At 44.9% G+C, this 21569-nt stretch overlaps 1 protein-coding gene across 12 annotated transcripts in view; it reads right to left on the bottom strand.

Moving 5' to 3' along the window:
• NTRK3 (neurotrophic receptor tyrosine kinase 3) overlaps positions 1 to 21569 on the bottom strand; it is a 385221-nt gene that overhangs the window by 231779 nt on the left and 131873 nt on the right. For all 12 annotated transcript variants that reach the window (XM_025392723.1, XM_025392719.1, XM_025392717.1 and 9 more), the window contains 2 exons: positions 20613 to 20677; positions 19726 to 19828 (listed from right to left, as the gene is read on the bottom strand). In XM_025392723.1, coding sequence (XP_025248508.1) covers positions 19726 to 19828; positions 20613 to 20677 — 168 coding nt within the window. The remainder of the gene's footprint in view (positions 1 to 19725; positions 19829 to 20612; positions 20678 to 21569) is intronic.

The following is a 21569-nucleotide window of genomic DNA, read 5'->3' as shown; positions in this document are numbered from 1 at the left end:
TAAAAATATAACACAAGCTCAGACCTGAACCCACCAAATAGAATGTACTATCATCACTAAGTCCCAGTAGGCAGTGGGAGAAGCCAAACTGGAAGTGGTCACTACTTGGGTATCCAAGAAACCAAAAAGGGGGAGAGGGGTAGAAAGCAGAGATATCCCAGTGGCAGGCAAGTAGAGGACCCCAAGGAGGAGAGCAAGCGACATCCTAGAGATATGGTGTTGGGCAAGTAGGGGCAGACCCAGAGCCAACAGTCAGGACACTGGGAGATGCTGACAGTAGCCCACAGCAAAGACCCCAGTTGCTGGACACACAGTATCAGGAAGAGCGATTCCAATCTGAAAATACAGCAAGACTCCAGGTTCTGAAAGATATGCCATTCTCTTAAGAAAACACTGTGCTCACTAAGGACAAAAAGTGTGCCTTGCTTGTATCTGTATCCTACAGTGCCTACCATCCATGAAACCCGCAGAATGGCAGACATCCCCAAATACACTCCTGCCATTTGGAGAAGCCAAGTATGTGAGTTAGGAAGCAAGAGGCACTCTCACTACCTGCCCAGAGTTCATAGTCTATGCTGGGATTTTGGACACAACACAAAAGGAAGTTCATTGCCCGTTTTCCTCACTTCTGGCCCCTCAGGATTCAAACCTGGTGATCCTAAAAAGAATAGCCCATATATGCAGTGGGTGCTCCTGACAACTCCCACCTCCCACTAGTTCCCATCCTCCTCACTCCATCCTCCCTCTAATCTACCCTCTCCAACTGACAGAATCATAGAATGTTACAACTGAAAGGAACCTTGGAAGCCTTGAATTCAAATCCCTCCAATTATAGGGGATAAAAGTGAAGCTCAAAAGATATCCAAAGATAAATCAAAGTGTAGCCAGGGCTGGAACCCAGATTTCTATACCATTCCATGACACTTTCCAAAATAAAAATTGCAGGGGCCAAAAAATAGACTTGAGTCTCCCTCACTGGAAGCTAAAGCTTTGCTAAGCCAAGTGTGGCTGGCAGACCAATAGGACCAGCCTCATATAAGGAGCTTGGCAGAAATGCAGAACCTCAGGCCCTAGTCCAGACCTATCAAGTCAGAATCTGCATCAAAACAAGATCCCCAGAGCTCCACACGCACAGTAAAGTTCGAGAAGCTATGAAGGAGAGAATTCTCTCTCTAATCTACTTGCACAGTCAGACAAGAAAGAATCCCTCCCTCTCTCTGCCCATCCACCCTTCATTATTTTCCAACCCAACAGAGTGCCTGGAAATTGATGGCAATAACAAAACAACAACAGTGCTCCCATTTCTAGTCAGTGGATGCTTCTCCCCACATCCATGGGGAGTCTTTGCAAGGCACTTAAATTTCCCCGTTAAGCAAACAGCACGACCGCGCATGGTAGAACAGGTGGCAGATCACTGGCGAGGGCCCGGTGAGCCACAAGCGGGCTGGGTCATTAAACACTGCAGTGGACAGGAGCAGCAGCCAGGCCTCACGCAGAGGGTGGGGAAAATTGGGGCGTTCAGTTACCTCACCAAAGGAGCAGGCTGCAAGAGGGAGAGAATAGGAGACAGCGTCCTGACCCCAACCTTGTCAACCTTGAATTGTGGTCCTTCATCCTTAAGCCACCTAATACCTGACATTAAGCAAGGAGCTCGTCCTTCCCAAAGCTCCTAAAAGAAGCAGGGACAATAATTTTTGTATCACGAGTTCACAGTGAAAATCAAATGGGAACATGAAACTGAAGCACCAAGCACAGTGCCAGAGATGTTGTGGGAGCCCGATAAAGGAGAGCTTTTCCCGCCATGTTTTCAGCCCACATCCCTCCTATTCCTTTACATTCCAAGGTTTGTGTTCTGGCAGAAAGAGGTGGGGGGCTGGAAGGATGGGAAAGCACAGACTCACAGCCTTAGTTTCCCACTGAAAATCACCTGAGCAGCTTTAGAAACAACCAACACCAAGAGCCCATCCACTGAGATTCTGACCCACTGGCTAGAGGAGTAGCCTAGCTGTTGAAATTTTTTAAAGACCCCTATGTGATTCTACCATAAAACCAAGGCTATGACCCACAGCCATAATGGGACCTGTGGATTACTCACAGCTTTTCTGAATGCAGCAAAAATCATAATGATTTCTCCCACCAACACATTAATTGAGTGATTACTACACGACTGGGGTCTAAGCTAATTGCTTTATATACACAATTTCATTTAATTATCATAAAACCCAGTATGATAAGAATTATCGCTCTCATTTGTCAGCTGAGGGTGTGGAGGCCCAGAATGGTCCATAAGTCACCTGAAGCCCCACAGCTCCCAAGCAGCAGAACTGAGATTTGACCCCAGCCTGTCTAGCTCTAAATTTTAATGAGCCCCAGTAGCATGACTGGGGAAGAAATCTTAGTGTCATGGCATGGAAAAGAAGCCATAGGATTGGCCAGATACTGCACAAAGTGGTGGGTAAAGAAAGAGACGATAAGGAAGAAAGAAGATCAGATAAACATGGAGGTGGGATCTTAGGAAGACAGGTCAGCCCTAGTGTCTTCCGGTCTGCAGGCAGCGTGGGGTAGGCAAAGGGAAGAAATGCAAGGCAAGGGCTGTTGGATGGAGGAGAACATTCTCCCCCAGGATATCCTTGTCTCCATCTTACAGGCAATCCACAGGTACAAAAAGGAAAGATCCCAGATCGTATCTTCATCATAGTAGTAACAAAACTAGCGGTGGTCAGAGGAGGAGCTCCAGGTTCCAGCCCTTTGGGTGCAATGCCCAAGGGGCCCAGAGGACATTCATGCACCCTATGTCTTAGGTGGTCTGCTGACATGAGTGGTGCTGCAGTGAGCAAACCAAACAGTCTACTTGTAGGGGCAAAGCACCAATCAAATGCTCCTGTCAATAACTGTGCAAAGTGCTACAGAGGGAAGGTGCAAGAGGAACCTCAGTCTTAGGGAGCATGGAACATGATTGGCAGGAGTGGAAACCCTATAGCTCAGTCAGGCTGGGGACACAGCAGGGGCTAGAGCATCCTGGGCCCTATTTTCATTTCAGAACCAGGAGTCTGCTACAGAACCCAATTTTCATTTAAAAGTCATGACTCTGCTACTGTGATTGCAGAGTAGGGCACACACTGAAGGGGCCAGGTCCAGAGCCATGTGGGAGGTCTAGCTAGAAAGCTAAGGTGGGAGCCCAGAGGAAATGGAGGGGTGGCAGTGTGCAAAGAGAGAAGGGACAGCTTCAGGAGATACTTAGGTCACAAAGACAGGACTGGGCTGTGCAAGAGCAGAGAGGCGTAAAGAGATAGGGACTGGGCAAGAAGACATGTCAAGAATGACTCCTATGTCTCTAGTTTACAGGAAATTCACTGAGATACAGATGATGAGCAATGGGGTGGGGGTTCACCCCTGGACATGGTTCAGGGCTCGATGTCTGAGGCATCTATCCAGGCTGCTGCTTCACACCTTCCTAAGCTGCCTCCCTGAACCTGGATAGGGTCCTTCCAAGGCAGGTGGCTAGTCATGACCTCAGGTGCAATATCGAGTTAAGGTTTCTACCAGGAGGTGCTATGTTGTTTCCCGAAGTATTAATGCTTGCATCCTTGGAGAGAGAGAAAGACAGCAGAAAGGGGTGGGAGAGTGGATTAAAAAGGGCCAGGACCAGGGCCAAAAAAGGCCCAGTTAAGCCTCAGCCAAATGTCCACCTGAGGCTGGGTAAGCAGCTTATTAACTGATTAGAGGACAGTATGAAGCTGTTAGCTTAGGGAGTTTGACACTCACTAGTTTATGGGAAGGCAGGAGGCTCTCAGGTGATTGAGGGAACTGAAGAATAATCTGTCAAGGGCTTCCTGCAGGTCCCTGGGATGGGGACTCCCCAAGGTTCCCAGCAGCCCTAGGTCTCCTTCTATTCTGACTTTAAAATGCATGATAGTGACTAAGAGCATGCAGCTTGGAAGCCAGACAAACCTGCTGACCCTCCTTGGAACTCTAGGGGTGTCTGTGAATCTCAGTTTTCTTACGTGTAAAAAACAGAATGATAATATTGACTTCACGGGGCTGCTGTGCGGACTACTGATTGTCATAATATGGATGGTAACAATGATACAATTTACTACTATTTGGTTGAGCAGTTACTGTGTTCTGGGTTCTGGATTCCAAGTTGTAGTTTCTGTTTTTTTGTTTGTTTGTTTGTTTTTGAGACGGAGTCTCGCTCTGTCGCCCAGGCTGGAGTGCAGTGACACCATCTCAGCTCACTGCAAGCTCCGCCTCCCAGGTTCACGCCATTCTCCTGCCTCAGCCTCCTGAGTAGCTGGGACTGCAGGCGTCCGCTGCCACGCCCGGCTAATTTTTTGTACTTTTAGTAGAGACAGGGTTTCACCGTGTTAGCCAGGATGGTCTCGATCTTCTGACCTCGTGATCTGCCCGTCTCAGTCTCCCAAAGTGCTGGGATTACAGGCATGAGCCACCGCGCCCGGCCTTTGGTTTCTGTTTTATGTCCATTATTTCAGTTAATCCAATGAGCAGCCCAAGCCTTCAAGATTTTATGTAATAAACCAACATCTCAAGGCAAACTGGGCTGTCTACAAATGTAAAACACTAGTATTTTTATAACAGTAACCTCACAGGGGACTAGCATCACCCACATTGCTACCTGACAAAGCTATAAAGCTGAACCATCAGCCCCAGAGGCTGAATACAGCCCAGAGGGTTTTTCTTTGCCCTAGAGTCGGGATGTGGTTGAGGGTCAGGAAGGCTGGGGCAGGGAGAAGACAGAAGGAAGGGAGGGACTGCCTTCTGCCTACCACTGCCACCGTCTCTCTTGGCCAGCCCCATCTGCAGACACGTAGGGCACTAACCTATCTCCACGGGCTCTAAGCAGGGTGAATGTTTAACACTGGCCATCTGGAAACTTGCATGGTCACTGGGGTAGGGACGCAAGAAAGTCTCCTGTCAGGAGTCTGGCTCTAAAGGCTCTTGGTCACAGTGATGGGAGACTCTGAGCAGCAGGGTTCAGAAAGGTTCACAGTGGCCTGAGCTATTTCTATAGCAACAGCACTCTCCTCCCCTTCAAGAAAGTGAACTGAGCCACCTCAGACTGAGCATTGTCCAATGCATCTGGAAGACCCCCACTACTCAGGACCCCAATTAGTCAAGGCATCTGGGAGGTACAGAATTACCCCAGGATCTGTACCACCACCAAGTGTGTGGCTGTGATTATTCCTCCTTAGGCTGGGGACTTAGAGGGACCTGTGTGTCAAATGCCCTGGGAAGAGATTTTGAAATCATTATTTCCCAAAGAACAGAGAATAATAGACTGTGGCATTACCACTTTCCTCCCCAAGTCTGCATTCAGGCCAAGCCAGCCATTACTGATCGTGTAAGCTTGGGCTAATCACTTTGTTCTTTCAACGGCCTTGTTGGTATAGCTACTATGCAGGGCTGTACTAAGGTGTAGGTTGTGTCTGAAAACTGCCAGACATAAAATAATCACTTAATTAACTGTAGCTATTAATATTATGACCTGCTTCTTCAAATAGAAGGAGCTCTTGGTAGACTCCCCCACCTGCTGATCAATTTTTTTTTTTTTTTTTTTTTTTTGAGACAGAGTCTCACTGCATTGCCCAGGCTGGAGTGCAGTGGCACGATCTTGGCTCACTTCAACCTCTGCCTCCTGGGTTCAAGTGATTCTCCTGCCTCAGCCTCCTGAGTAGCTGGGATTAAAGGCACACCCAGTTGAGCAGCTGGGATTAAAGGCACACACCACCACATCCAGCTAATTTTTGTATTTTTAGTAGAGATGGGGTTTCACCATGTTGGCCAGGCTGGTCTCAAACTCTTGACCTCAGGTGATCCACCCGCCTCAGCCTCCCAAACTGCTGGGATTATACGCGTGAGCCACCACACCTGGTCCAACTTTTTTTAAGGGTAACATGAAACTATGGGGTCTGAAACTATGACCTGCAGGCCAAATCTGGCTTGGCACCTGTTTTTTATAAATAAAGTTTTATTGGAACACAGCCATGCTCATTCATTTACAAATTGACTATGATTGTTTTCATGCTACAACAGCAGCCTTGAGTGATTGCAACAGAAAACATATGGCCAGCAAAGTCTAAAATATTTACTCTCTGCTCTTTTATGAAACAGTTGGCAAATTCCTGATCTCTATAATTATTTCTCAAACTTTAATGGCAGTATGACCACTTAGCCTGTTTTTTAAGAATGCAAATTCCCAGGGCCTACTATCAAGGTATGAGATTCAGTAGATGTGGTTCAGGAATCTGCATTTTCATCAGCACCCCCCCGCCCTCCCCCACACACACACCACCATCAATGACTATCAAGCACATGGCATGAGGCAACATTATGGGAATCCTGCTCTGTGCAGTCAGCAACCCTAAGTGACACCAGAGCCGTGGCTTTCACCACAAATGGGCAGATGGATCCTGGGTGGGTGAATGAGTCAGCCTCGGGATCCACTGAGGGAGGAACAGCTCCACTGTCCTCATAGGTCTCACATCTGCTTTGTTATGTTTTTAAGGTTCAATACAGAAAACTCAGAAGACATCACAAAAGATGAAGTAAAAAAGCATCCCAAATCCCACCACCCAAAGATAACTACTGTTTACATTCTGACTTATAATTCTATATGATCCCAGTATTTTTCCTAGGTATGTATATAAAAATATTTTCTCTTTATTTGACAAAAACAAAAAATGGCATTAGAGAAATTGCTTGGTGTCTTTTCTCACTTGGAAATATATTGTAAACATGTTCACATGTCAATACATATTGCTAAAATATCATTCTTGGTAAGCAACTATAAAAATAGAATGCAGTAGATCTCTATGAACTGATACTAAATCATCTCAAAGACAGTTTGTTAGCAGAAATAATATGGCACAGAACAATGTGAATACAAGCTTGCATTTGTGCAAAGGCAACAGGGAAACATATCCTTTTATAAGCCTTGACTATCTCTGAAAGGATATGCAAGAACCTCTAAGTAATGGTTATCCCAGTGGCAGGAAATTAGGGAGGGACTGAAATTCACGTTTTTACTACATTATCTTTTACACTATTAGGTTTTCTTACCATTTGCATGTGTGTCCTTTCAGACACATTAAATATCTACTTTTAAAAGTTGTCATTTTTAAGGTCTGCATTGTATAGTATCATATATATGGACCATAATGTATTAACACTTAATTAGTCATTTATTGTTAGATCTCTAAGTAATTCTTTATTTATGTAGAAAGCTGAAACTGGATCCCTTCCTTACACCTTATACAAAAATTAATTCAATGTGGATTAGAGAGCTAAATGTTAGACCTAAAACCATAAAAACCCTAGAAGAAAACCTAGGCAATACCATTCAGGACATAGGCATGGGCAAGGACTTCATGACTAAAACACCAAAAGCAATGGCAACAAAAGCCACAATTGACAAATGGGATCTCATTAAACTAAAGAGCTCTGCACAGCAAAAGAAACTACCATCAGAGTGAACAGGCAACCTACAGAATGGGAGAAAACTTTTACAATCTACCCATCTGACAAAGGGCTAATATCCAGAATCTACAAAGAATTCAAAAAACTTATAAGGAAAAAACAACCCCATCAAAAAGTGGGCAAAGGATATGAACAGACACTTCTCAAAAGAAGACATTTATGCAGCCAACAGACACATGAAAAAATGTTCATCATCACTGGCCATCAGAGAAATGCAAATCAAAACCACAATGAGATACCATCTCATGCCAGTTAGAATGGCGATCATTAAAAAGTCAGGAAGCAACAGGTGCTGGAGATGATGTGGAGAAATAGGAACACTTTTACACTGTTGGTGGGACTGTAAACTAGTTCAACCATTGTGGAAGACAGTGTGGCGATTCCTCAAGGATCTAGAACTAGAAATACCATTTGACTCAGCCATCCCATTACTGGGTATATACCCAAAGGATTCTAAATCATGCTGCTATAAAGACACACGCACATGTATGTTTGTTGCGGCACTATTCACAATAGCAAAGACTTGGAACCAATCCAACTATCCATCAATGATAGACTGGATTAAGAAAATGTGGCACATATATACCATGGAAAACTATGCAGCCATAAAAAGATGAGTTCATGTCCTTTGTAGGAACATGGATGAAACAGGAAACCATCATTCTCACCAAACTATCGCAAGGACAAAAAACCAAACACCGCATGTTCTCACTCATAGGTAGGAACTGAACAATGAGAACACTTGGACACAGGAAGGGGAACATCACACACTGGGGCCTGCCATGGGGTAGGGGGAGGCGGGAGGGATAGCATTAGGAGATATACCTAATGTGAATGACGAGTTAATGGGTGCAGCACACCAACATGGCACATGTATACATATGTAACAAACCTGCACATTGTGCACATGTACCCTAGAACTTAAAGTATAATAAAATAAATAAATAAGAGAAAAAATTTTCTTTAAAAAAAAAGTTTACTCTGTAAGTCACACTGGGATAGATACCCATATCCACAAATAAGGATAGCCTTTTGTGAGTATTACCTTAGGTTAAATTCTCAGAAGTGGAGTCAGTAGGATATGGGCTTTCATGATTTTAGGTTTTTAATAAATATTGTCAAGCCATTTTCCAGAAAGGCTACCCCATTCTACACACTGGGCAACAGCAAACATTAGTGTCCATTTTCCCAAGCTCTTGGATGGCCCCTGATTTCTGATAGCACTTCTCCTCAAAAGGCAACAAGCACCACACACAGCCCCGTCGGGCTGGCATGCCCCTTGCAAAGCAGGCATGAAGCAGGGGGCTGGTGCTGTGGGAGCTGTTTTCACACATAGTGGCTCATAACTCAAATCCTGCCTGCTTCCCCTAGAGCCCAGGCCAACAACAGGGTGCCCCTCTGCACCCCCTTCAACTGGTCCAAGGCCAAACCACTGAACTCCATTTATTTGGAAGGATTCGCTTTTGAAAGGCAGTTCCTGGAACCACCCGGACACCCTCCTTGGGGATTCATGTCAAGGCCTGCTGGCAGATAGACAGATGCTGGCATTCTTCTGCCCCTGCCTGGGAACAGGTTTGCAGGGCTGCTCCAGCACAGAAGCCCCTTTGAATTCAAGATGCCTGTCAGGTAGAGAGGCTCGGCATTTCCAGGGCTTATCAGTCCTGGAAACTGCTCTGGTCTTCTGCCAACTATGCAACTCTTATTCCGCAGTAAATTAGAGGGCAGGGCAGGCTTCCAGTGTGAATACCAACCGCCAGAGCAGCAAGACTGGGAAGAATGGGATTCCAGCCACCACCCAGGGCATTGTCTCTGAGGCCGGTGGGCAGCCTGGGCAGCCCAACGACTTAACCCATGAGGCTTCCTCCGCCGGCCGACAGACCCACTCTGAGCTACTCCGGGGCCTGCCAGCACAAGCTTTTCCAGTTTTCTATAGCCCCCAACATTTCATTCCAGATCAGGGGTGGGAGGGAGAGCAAACAGGATAAAAAAGTTTCCAGAGAAAGAGAGGAACGACTGTCCCAGAAGCTCAAGGAGCTCTGAGCTGGGAATGCTGGCTGCCCACTGCCTGGTAGCCTCTCTGAGTTTCTGTCCCCACTCCTTCAGTGGGGACATCAGTGTTGATTGACCTGACAGTTTACTGAAATCAACTGTGGCAGCAGACCTTTCCCTGATGTAGAAAGAGGTGGCAGTTTGGTTTCGAACCAAGGAAGCCACTACAGAAACAGTTTTAGGAAAGAAGAGAGGCATATTTACCCAAAGAGGACAGAACTGAAGTGCCTTACAAGTAGTGGTTATAGAGGCCAGACGTGGTGGCTCACACCTGTAATCCCAGCACTTTGGGAGGCCCAGATGGGTGGATCATCTGAGGTCAGGAGTTTGAGACCAGCCTGGCCAACATGGTGAAACCCTGTCTCTACTAAAAATACAAAAATTTTAAAAAAAACAAAACTGGTGGTTATAGTTTATAATCTCATAGTCACAAAATCCCAGTCCATAGATCTTCGAGACAGGCTCATTTTGCAACTGGCACTCAGAAAAAAACAAAATGCAGAGAGGTGATCTAAGTTCCCAGGTCACAGGCCTGAAGTGTTTACCAATAGCTTAACCCCTTATTACTTAAAGCATGGTCCATAGAGCAGCATTGTCTGGAACCTTGAACAAATGCTGACTCTCAGTCTTCCCCAGACCTACTGAACCAGAAACCGCATTTTTAACAAGATCCCCAGAATCTTCCAATATTCACTTGCATGTTAAAGTTTGAGAAGTACTGTTCATGTTATCAGCCATTGTCTCTCTACAGGTATAGGATGGTGGTTCCTAAACCCCAGCAATCATTCAGGATCACCCAGAGAAATTGCTTGTCCCCCACATCACCCCAAGTCTGAATCAGTGGGTATGGGGTACACTCTAGGCAACTGCACATTGAACAAGCTCCCAGCATTATCAGATGAGCTGGTCTGCAGACTACAAAAATGACCTGGAGAATCAGTGAAATATGCCGACGTCTATTGGATTGAGACCATCATTCCTCAACCTTAGCTGCACATAGAAATCATGAGAGGAACTAAAAAAGAACACCCATCCCTCATTTAAGTGACCTGGAGTGTGGCCCAGGTTTAGGAAGTTATATAATCTTATCAGGTGTTTAGAATGTGCAGCTAACATTGAGAACCAACAATTTAGAGTAAACTCATTTAAAACCTAGTTTTGATACTTACCAGGTACATGACCTTGAGCAATTTAACCATTCTGAGCAGCTTTCTCATCTTTAAAGTGGGAATAATAGCCACCTATGAAGACTCTGTATTTGAAGATATATTAGATGTCTGGCACACAGTAGGTACTCAATGAATGTTTGATACCTGTCACTCTCTTCCCCTACTATGATAGAAGTGAAAAACCAACTGATATTCTTGCCTTTAGCCCAATACCTGTTTCATCACCATTCAGGATAGGCAAAGGAGCTAGGATCTGAAGCCATGATGGATTTTGTATTCAGGAAGTAGAGCTGACTTCGTGGACCTGTGACCTGGCTCCATGCTCAAAAGAACCTTAGCTTGGGATTTAATGCTGTGCTGTAGCTGTCTGGAAATTCTAATCTTTTTTGAACATTTTTCACTGGGCCACACAAATTAGGTAGCCGATCCCGTTAGGGAGGAAGCCAGAAGCACGTTCCCCTCTGGCTTGTGGTAACAGAGTTGATCCAAGAGAAAAGAATAAAGAGGCAGTCACCAGAGTAACTTGCTTGGTCCCTCTCTAAGTATGCTGGGGTAGTGAGGAAGAGCGACAGGGAGTGTTATTAACACTTCTGAGTGCAAGGGCCAGAGATAGACCAACCTCAGGCTTCTGCTTCCTTCCCTGGAAGTTCCAGGCCTGGAACAGGTGGCAGACACACCTGCTTGCTGGAAGCACAGCTGGCTGAAGGATGCTATTCCTCCACCTGCCGTGCACTCCTCTCTTCTCCCCTGCCTAGCTCATCCTCCGTGAGGAACCACGGCACAAAGGGCAGTGGGTGACAAGGAGCTGGGGCTGGGGATTTGCAGCCGTTGGCTTTGTAGCTGCTGTTTTCAGCATGTGGTTTTTCTTCCCTAGTCCAAAAACGTGTTTTCCGGTTAGCAGTTGTTTTGATCTCTCTGTTTTGCTGTCTTTGGTTTCCAGGGCTGCTCTTTGGCCATCCTAAAGCCTTCTGCAGAGTTCACATGAGAATGAGCTGCATAAACATGGGTCTTGGGTACTGCAGCCACATGACAGTTTTTCATTAGCCAAAGCCTATCATCATGCCTCTTCTGTGCAAGTGAAAGCTTCCAAGACCCAGAGGAGAATATGCAGAGAGAGACAGAATGTGCCATGAGAAGAGAGGAGGGGGTCTGTTGGAGCACTTTCTGCAGTCTGACTTTGCAGGGGGTAAAAAACATTTGGAGCAAAGAAGGATGCGAGAAAGTCAAAGCTGGCAGCCCTAGCGCCTCTTGGTTTTCCATCTTGTACCGTGATACCGTAGGATAACTGGATCAGTGAGGAAGTATGTCACCATGATTTTTGATGAAAAATAAATTACTAAAGTTTGTGACTTTTTAAGAGCCAAAAATCAGTTTGAATTTACTTTTATTCTTAGCTTTTAAAATCTCATTTACTAACTCATCTTCTGTGATAGTTTTCTAAGGTGTAAAATTACTGTGAAAGCCAGCACTTTTGGGAAAGCCTGGTGACATCCACAGTAGGGTGTAAGGCATGTGACTCTCACCTGTCACATGAGTAGCAAGGGACAAAAGGTGAAGAACTTCTAAACTGGGTAAGGTATCACGGGGCTGTTAACCCTGTGGGAACCAGTTGCAACAACACAAGTTAGTAAGCACTGTGTTCTACTGCCAAAACTAAATGAATCTGAGATGCCATCACTTTGGCTATAGAGCCAAGTATAGTGGTCATCGTTGACCCTGCTGAACAGGATAGAGAGGCCTGCCAAGAAGAGCCAGCTAGCAGGTAGCCACAAAGGAAAAATATTTTGCATCAGCCTCTATTTCAAGGGAATTCCCTTTGAATCGGAGAACTGATGCAAGGGAACAGTTGGTTCCCTGGAGTCTTCAGAGAAAGGTATGAGGACAGGAGAATCGGAGCAGTTCAGCCTCCACACGACCAGTGGTGACCATGTAGGGACTTCTATGATGATTCACTGCACACCTGCAAAACTCCCAAAAAGGACAGGGCAGCAAAAGCATGCCAGAAAAACACACATGGCTTTCCAGCCTTCTCAAAGCTCCAAGAACCACATTCTAGAACTCAGTCATCAAGTTGGGTGGGACTTTGTCTGCAGTCAGAGCCTCTCAATGAAGTTCAAAGCAGAGAAGGAGAAGCAGAAGACCCCTGGCTTCTATAAACTCCTGCCTGTGGATCAGCCATAAACTTAACCTCTTTAATTTAGAATTGGTCAAATACTAGGCATGTCTGAGGGAGGGAGGTGGTTGGAGAGTCTGTCAAATGTCAGAAAAGACAGGGAGGGTATGCAAACATTTGTTAGGAGAATACGAGGACCCTGGGATCACAACACAGGAAAGAAGCCAGAAACCACTCTCAATGTTATGTTAAAAGAGTCATCTTACACCAGGAGTCCCAAGTACAGGATCATGGCAAAGGCCAAAGGTACCCTCCTCCCTTGCACATGTCAATTCAGAGGAGAAAATAGAAAAAGAAGTCAAGAAGGAAGAAAACAAGGAGGAACAAAGAACGGACATATCTTGGGAAGACAGGAAACCCAATTCCTTTACCCAGTTTCATTTCTGCCTTGCACTGCTCTTGGTTTCTGACACCCTGCTAAAGGTACTCAAAAAAGTGTACTGTGCAGGGCGAAGGAAACTATTTTACTCAACAATACCAATAATGCTTTCATCCATGGTCCAAGCCCCCTTTCAGTCACCTCAGATGTCTCCTATCACACATCACGCTTCCAGTACCAATTCCCCTGCTCTGCACACGTGGCTAGAGGCACAGAGACACTCTGTCCCAGCTGAGAAAGAAATGCCAACCTAAATCTCAGGAGTCCAAGATCCCTCCCACCCCTACCTCCATCCGCTTGGAAGAAACTCTGCTCAATCCAATGCCCCAAAGTTAGGAGAGAAGGCAGAAATGACTCCTTCCCAACTCTGATCATTCCCTTAACCAAGCGGTGAAACCAGAAGGATAACAAGATCGTTCAATGAGGCAGCAGCCCCTGAGATCTTTTGGCAGGAGCCAGTCCCTCCAAATCAAGACTCTGGCAGGATTCTACAATCCACTCAGAGGACAGTTACCATCTGTTTATGGAAAAAAATGTTAATAACCCCCAATCATAATCAAATAGGCAACCACTTTATTTTAAGTACCTATTAACTAACGCTAATTTACAATGGAACAGTCCTGTAAGTGCTCATCCACAGGCCCATCAGAGGCACCAGCACACATCCAGCCATTAGGAAGAAAGGTAAGTGGTTGCTGATGAGGCACTTAAAGCATTGCCGGAAGCCCAAGCAGCAGTTCTTGATGCCCTTCCTTCCCGGTCTTCCTGCTTCCGCTGCCCTGCCACGCTTGCAGTCTCTAGCATGTCTGAAAAGAAATGAAGTTCTTAGAGCCTATTCCTCCATCAGCTCCTATCTTTCCCCAAGGCCAGGAGTGCCCCAGGTTGGAAAAAGTGGATTAATAAGAGAATTTTCGAAAGCCCCATTTAAGTGGGACAGCATTCAAAGCTAATTAAACAGAGCCTTGGAGGGATTGAGCTGACGTATTCATAATCCAGCTTTACTTCCCTGACCCTCCCAGGCCCTCTGCACAAACCAAGTATGTGGAATAGCAGGGCCAGGAGGTTCTCCTAGCTGTGTGCTCTGGCACATCACTGCATCTCTCTGTGTCTCAGTGTCCTTAGCTGTACAATGGCCACATTAGCCTAATAAGCCTAAGGTCTGTTTCAACTCTGATAAACCATTATTCCATTTTCTCCATGGGAGTAAGAGGAAGCCAAGAAGTATGAAGTAACTCTCATAGTATCTCTGATCTAGAAGTATTTAAAGGTACTTATGAGGTGGTCAAGAGGAAAAGAGGCCAAATAATGTATATATATATATTTTTACAGGCTTCTTTTTCTATTAAATTTTTACACTTGCTTCTTTTTCTATTAAATAATTATGATACCTTATATGAAAACTATAGGACATGTTTTATTATTGTTCAGACATGCTAACACCTATTGCCTGGTTATTGTTCTAATGACCACATGAAATGATGATGGTGCACTGTAGATGTGGACAGTGCGGCAGCCAAGATAAAAGAGTTAGAGCATTTGTGTTGCTGTGGAAAGTGGGTGGAGCTAAAACTCAGCCAAATCAAAGCAAGTCACTTCCTTTCTGGGCCTTGGTTTCTTCACCTGGAAATATGGATACAGGAGAGCCCAGCCAGATCATTGTCATGATCTTTTAATGCCTAATTTAACAATATTTTATGAGAATGAATTTGTTCTAAATTCTGAACCATCTCATTTCCAGGCCCAGGATGCAAAGGTACACTGTAGTTAGTTGTTAAAATGCTGAAATATTTTTATATGTTTCTGTAGCTGCAGTAAATAGCCCCTGCTCTGAACCCCACAAGTACCCACCTCCCAACCACCCTGGCCACCCCATGATCTCACAATCAAAGAGTTAACGCCTAGCACAGCGGGGACTTTCAGGGTCCTGCCCTGTCAGGAGAGCTGGCTGATAGGGCAGTGCCCAGGACATGCCAAGTACTCCACAAATCACCCCTGCCACTCTGAAGCATTAGACTTTATCAATAGCAAAAAGAAACCCCTACTGTACACTTAGCGCCATCTTAAAACCTCTGTGATTCCAAAAGAAAACGGGCTTCTGTCCTAAGGTGACCCTCCCCAAGCCAAAATTTTGATCAACACCATGGCAGTTGGAGGGCTCTGAGACAAAGCATGTTCAGTTTGTTTCCATGAGATCTGGTTCATATATTCATCTCCCATAAAATGGGCTCCTATTGGAATTCCTACACATACCAACAGAGAGAGATGTCCAATGTATGATAAGGAAATAAAGCAAGATGCAAGTTACTCAGAGTATAAGCTTGAATATAAATTAAAATATACACAGAGTGATGCATTTTGTAAGTGTATTGATATATATGCATGTGTGTGTGTCTACATATGGATATACAGAGACATATGCATATATGTGTACATACACATATAGGTAGAAGTATGAAAATGAACTGTTTACCAGCCTTAGCCACTCATCTTTCATGTAGTAGAGGTGGTTGCTAATTTGGCAGGCTGGGAGGTGTGAGTGTATCTGGGAGCCAGCCATGAGGGGAGAGACAGCCTTCAGGGACACGCAGAGACAGAGATACAGAGAAAGAGGCCTCAGCAAGTGAACTGGAGGATGCTGAACTCAGGCTAGCAGCTGCCTATGGAGACAGGGATGGGAATAGGACCAGTGGGGGTGACTAAATGGGTTTTAGTTTTAGTCATATTTTATATCTTCCATAACTGCAACAGTAGATGCAAACATAAGACAAAACAGTAAGTCATTTATTCTGGGTGGACGGAATATGGGTGTTTGTTATATTAATCTTTGTCTTTTTCTATATTTATTTCTCAGAAGGAAGTAAAGCTCCTATTAGTAGCCCCTCCCCATCGACACACCTGGCCCTCAGATGTGGATGGGGGAATTGTTTATGAGTTTTCCCTATTATTATTACTCTACTTTCCACTGCCCAGACATCTCAGATCTCCCAATTAACTCTAACTAGCCCATTGTTAACTTACAAGCTGTACTTTTTTATGATTAAAATTAAAGTCATTCATTTCTAAGTTCAACAAGCAATTGTCAAATGTTGTATGGTGTTTTCAGGCATACTAGGCTGAGTGAGCTGTGGTTTCTGCCATAGGTCAGTACTGGTCAAGTAGGACAGACATATGGTCTATCAGCAAAGAACTGATGATGTACTGGAACTGGTGTATAATAAAAGCATTTTACTAAATATTGTGCAGGACAAAAGAGGGCACGATTGAGTCTTGGATGGGCAGCCCTTGGAAGGCAATAAAAGAAGCCTATAAAGGTTTATACATAAAGAAGGGAGAAACAGTTCCCATGGAGCCTTTTTATATGCCAGTTACACATAGATCTCGACATTCATAGCAACCCAGTGATGGAGGTAGTATTATTACCATTTTGAAGTCGAGGAAACAGAGGCACTGAGAAAGTAAATAACTTTGCTGAAGCCAATGAGCAATTAAGTGGTATCACAGATTCTCATCCAGATTTGAAAATTCAAAACTGAGACTGGGGTGGATATGAAGAGACGAGGGTTTCCCTAAGTCAAAGCTGGGGAACTTCTGGTACCCATGTCATCACTCTTTATCCAAGACTGTGATGCTCGCTGGCAATAAAAGATCAAAGGTTAATGCAGCTTGAGGCATTTAGTCAAAGAATATAGTCAAACTCAGTAAAATATTTGAAGAGATTTGTTCTGAGCCAAATATGAGTGACCAATGGCCTGTGACACAGCCCTCAGGAGATCCTAAGAACATGTGCCCAATGTGGCTGGGCCACAACTTGGTTTTATACAGTTTAGGGAGACATAAGGCATCTATCAATACATGTAAGATGTAAATTAGTTCAGACCAGAAAGGCAGGACAACTGGAAGCAGGGGCTTCCAAGTCATAGGCATATTCAAAGATTTTCTGACGGGCAATTGGTTGAAAGAGTTATTTTCAATAGGAAGGTTCAATAAGAGGTTATACAGACCAAGGTTTTATGATGCAGATGAAGCCTCCAGATAGCAGGCTTCAGAGAGAATAGATTGCAAATGTTTCTCATCAGACTTAAAGAGTCTATTCTATCAGTAATTCCAAAAAGAAGGAGGGTATAATGAGGCATGTATGGCTCCCCCCTTCCCATCATGGCCTGAACTAGTTTTTCAGGTTAACTTTGGGATGCCCTTGTTGAGAAGAGGGATGCATTCAGATGGTTGGGGGGCTTAGAATTTTATTTTTTATTTGCACTTATTTATCCTAAAGTGAGACCTAAACATAATCTGGCTTCATAAAGATCAAAGAGATTCAGGCTTAATTCTAAACAAGGTGAGTCTTAGATATACCATCTCTTCTTGCCTATAACTCCAGTATAACTTCTTTAAGTTGCCTGACTTTACAATAGAGGATATTTCACTTCTACCTACGTGGACATGTTCTCCTGACCCAACCAGGGCCAAGAAAGGAAGCTCTGCCTGGGAGAGGGGAGCAGAAGCTCTGCCTGGGAGAGGGAAGCTCTGAGGACAGCTGAAGGGAGGCACCACCCTGGGTGCTGCCTAATCCATCCGACATGGGGACACGCTGTTCCAGAAACAGGATGACAATTAATAGGAAAAATCTGCTCTGCTCTCACAGCACTGCCAAGCATGTTGCAGGGTCTCAGCTGGTGGTGCGCCTCCTCAGAGAAAGAGCAATAATGCCCCATTCTTCTCTCTGGTCAAGGCCCCAATGTTTTCTCAGGTGGAAAGAGGAAGAGCTAGAAAAGCTCCCTGCATGGTAGGAAAACTTTGCATAGGCAATAATAGTGCCAGTCCTCAAAACCAGGAGCCCAAGGATTATCCAGAGATTGAAAGCTGTGCGCTTACTCAGTGGTCGTCTCATCTTCTAGACCTAGAAAACCTCGTTTGGCATGTGCCTTATCTGTTTGCAGATAAGACATCTCCAATCTAGGTGCCTAAAAGTGGTCTGATTTTGTTAAGTCATCTGGCTTCCAGACAAACTTCTATCCCATCTTTATAATTTGCCTGAACATGTCTTTCTCTTAGTCAAAATATCTCAGATGACTTAAGAAAAACTAGCTTGCTTTGCTGTTACTTGATCAGGTTCATTAAGAGCAGAGAGTGCAAAGGCAGAAATCTTCTGGAAACAGGGCAATCTGTACCCATTTTTTGTTTGTTGTTTGTTTGTTTGTTTTTGCGACAGGGTCTTGCTTTGTTGCCCAGGCTGGAATGCAGTGGTGCGATCACAGCTCACTGCAGCCTTGACCTCCTGTGCTCAATCTCCCCACCTCAGCCTCCTGAGTAGCTGGGACTACAGGGTTTTCTACCTTTCTAATCCTCTCTGGGTATTTCCCTATATATCAGTGTTCTGAATTTTCAAGGAGTTATAGAGCCTTCTGAGAATATAGTGAAAACTACGGACTAGTTTGGTTTCATGCGCAAACATTCCAACATGTGCATACAACTCATCCCTGTGAATGCCATTCATGTACTCTTCTTTAGTCCCTGAGCCCAAGGTCCCCCACCACAGACACAAGCTCATGCAGAGAACCCATAGAAATTCATCTCTCTACACATCCCATAGTCTCACCAGATAACACCAACCTGATTCCTTGCTCAGCAACCTGATAGCTTGTCAAACCTCTTATCGTCCCTCCCTACCCACCCCCATCCAACATCACCATACATGGAAACCCAGCTGGAAGTACATCTTGAAATTCAAGTTTCTGTTTTGGAACTGGTACCCAGCCTCTTGTGAGCCATTTGGTCACATCCATCTCTGAGACCAGGCAGGTGGATGCTAATTCACCATGTTAACCCCTTTCATGCCAGTCCCCTTACCCGAGCTTTGGCAAAGAGCCACATCCCACCACCCCACCCTGCCACAGTGGTGTGGAGCACTGTATGTCATGGAAGACAGCCAGCAGATTTAGAAATCATGTTGCTCTTGGCATCCACTCTGGGACTCTGTGTAGAGCTACGTTCTGAGATCCCATTGCATGGGCAGATTTTCAATGCCAGAGTCTACCCTACATCTTGCTGTGCTGGTGCCTTCCCAACACAACTTCAAAAACAATAGGAAAACCATGTCCTCAAACTAGGAGTCCATTTACTCACCAATAATGAAAATAAAACAAAGTCCCTCTTCATTTGCCCTGAAATCCAACTTCCTTTCCAAATTATCCTCATTGCATAAGCCCATCTAAGCAATGTTTATCAGCAGTCAAAGCAAAACCATGTGGATCCACAGTTTGGTTCCCACAGATCCCAACACTGCCTTCAATCCATAATTAGCAAGAACAAGGGGCAAAAAGGAGTTTCCACCAGTACCACTTAGACCCCATGACCGGAGGCCCTCTCAGAGAGCAATGGGAGATTAAAACAGTATCTTTTGATCAAAAGCAATAATGTTTCCCACCATGACACCCTTGAAAATGAAACTCCCACCTTACCCTTCATTCCAAATTTGGACCGTCGACCATACTTGTTGATCATGATGAAGAGAACCACTAACAAGACACAGGCAAAAGCAGCAAGTCCAACTGCTATGGATACCTATGAGGAACCAGAAACACAGTCAGCAACAATCATGAAAAACCCAAGTTCCTTGAAAATAATGTGTGTGCTCAGATAAGAACCGTCCTACTGCCATAGTAATTGTAGCCTTCTCAGAACTGCAATACTGAGTAAAGTCTTTAGAAGAAGAAATCCGTGAGACCCTAAGAACACTTAAAGCTACATAAATTACCCAATTTGATTAGAGAAAGTTCCATGATTCAACGTTCTGAGCCCCTTCTCACCTGGGGCCATTCTGACAGATGCAAAAACAAGCCTAGAGAGGCTTCTAATTTTGTTTTAATTAGCAAGTGAATTCTGCATCTTCAGTTAAAATTCCTTATATAATATTCTTATCCAGGAAAGTCGAAAAGATCTAGACTCTAAAAAGAATCCTTTCTCCTCCTCCCCAGAGTAATCTTAGGCTCTGAAATAGTAGGAGTGGGCGCTTGAAAACCCACCCAAGGAGATGCCCTGAGCAACTTGGCCTTTTGTGGTAGACTTGTACAGTTAGCAGCCCCTGCAAATCAGGCCCTACTGGGCTCCTAACAGACTGGGGATTTTCTGAATCCTAGGGCTTGGAGCAGATCCTCAAAGACTTCCTCAAACAATGAACTATTTCCATCCAACAAGGAAGGTTTAAACTGCCTGAATGCAGTTCAATTCATTACTTTTTTTTTCAAAGTTTCAAGTAAGATAATACTTGGAAAAGTTAGCAATACAAATGACGTCTTAAAATGACTGTGCCAGTTAACACACTCCTCTAGACCAAGAAGTGACTCACCCCAAAAGTGTCTTCTTCTGGTTTGTGGGTCACAGTGATAGGAGGTGTGGGGCTCACTTCATCAACTGAAAACCAAACACAAAAAGGAGGAGGACAGTTAGCTTCCTGGCTGGGGAGGCTCAGCCACAGTCCCTGCCCAACTCCCAAGCTCCCTTGAGACTTCCCCCTGGAGAACATCCTCTGAAAGCTAGGCTCTGCAGCCTGCCTTCCCCAGGCTTTGCAGGACCACCCCCACCCCCTGCCCTGCCCCCAGAGCCCAGGTTCCTATCTGACCATCTGGCTGGTGTTACACTTCAAGCACAGGCTCCATAGGAATAAAGGACATTCAGTCCCATTCCCTACCCCCACCCCAGAGAAAATAACATAACCTGGGCAACTTGGGCCACGAGCTATGGAATAGAAAAAAGAAACATGGTTTGGGATCCTGGCCAGGGTCTGGATTAGGCAAATGTTACTGATGGTGGCAGCTGTTGCTGACATTCTGCTACTCCTTGCCACAGGCATTCCTTTTCCTCTCCCTGTCTCTCCTGTGCCCTCCCTCTTTCCTTCTTTACTCCTCAGTGAGATCCAGGAGGCCTGGGGATCCATCAAACAGCCCACTATCCATTCCCCTAACACTGATTTCAGAACACAATGGCAGCTTAAGTTAAAAAAAATAGAACCATCTGACAGGGAAACACCACCTTTACCCAGCAAGGCCAGGATGGGAAGCCAAGTATCAATTTTCCCCCCCACTCCACCATCTAGAATCACCTCCTTGACAAGAAATGGCCCCAATTCAAAACTCTCTGAAGGGATAATCTGCAAGATTACAAGTCCTCTAAGGCTGAGGACAACTAAAGAAATCACAGATGATATTGACTTCAGTACCAAAAAGCCAAGGGTGTTTCTAAACAGCATCTACTATCTCAAGTCAGACACGGGGTGGGGCAGAAATGGCAGCAGTTGCTGCTGTTA

This window comes from Theropithecus gelada, chromosome 7b, assembly GCF_003255815.1.
Source record: "Theropithecus gelada isolate Dixy chromosome 7b, Tgel_1.0, whole genome shotgun sequence".
In the NCBI taxonomy this organism is placed as follows: Eukaryota; Metazoa; Chordata; class Mammalia; order Primates; family Cercopithecidae; genus Theropithecus; species Theropithecus gelada.
The sequence above is the reverse complement of the archived record's forward strand: the minus strand, read 5'-3'. Positions and strand labels throughout refer to the sequence as shown.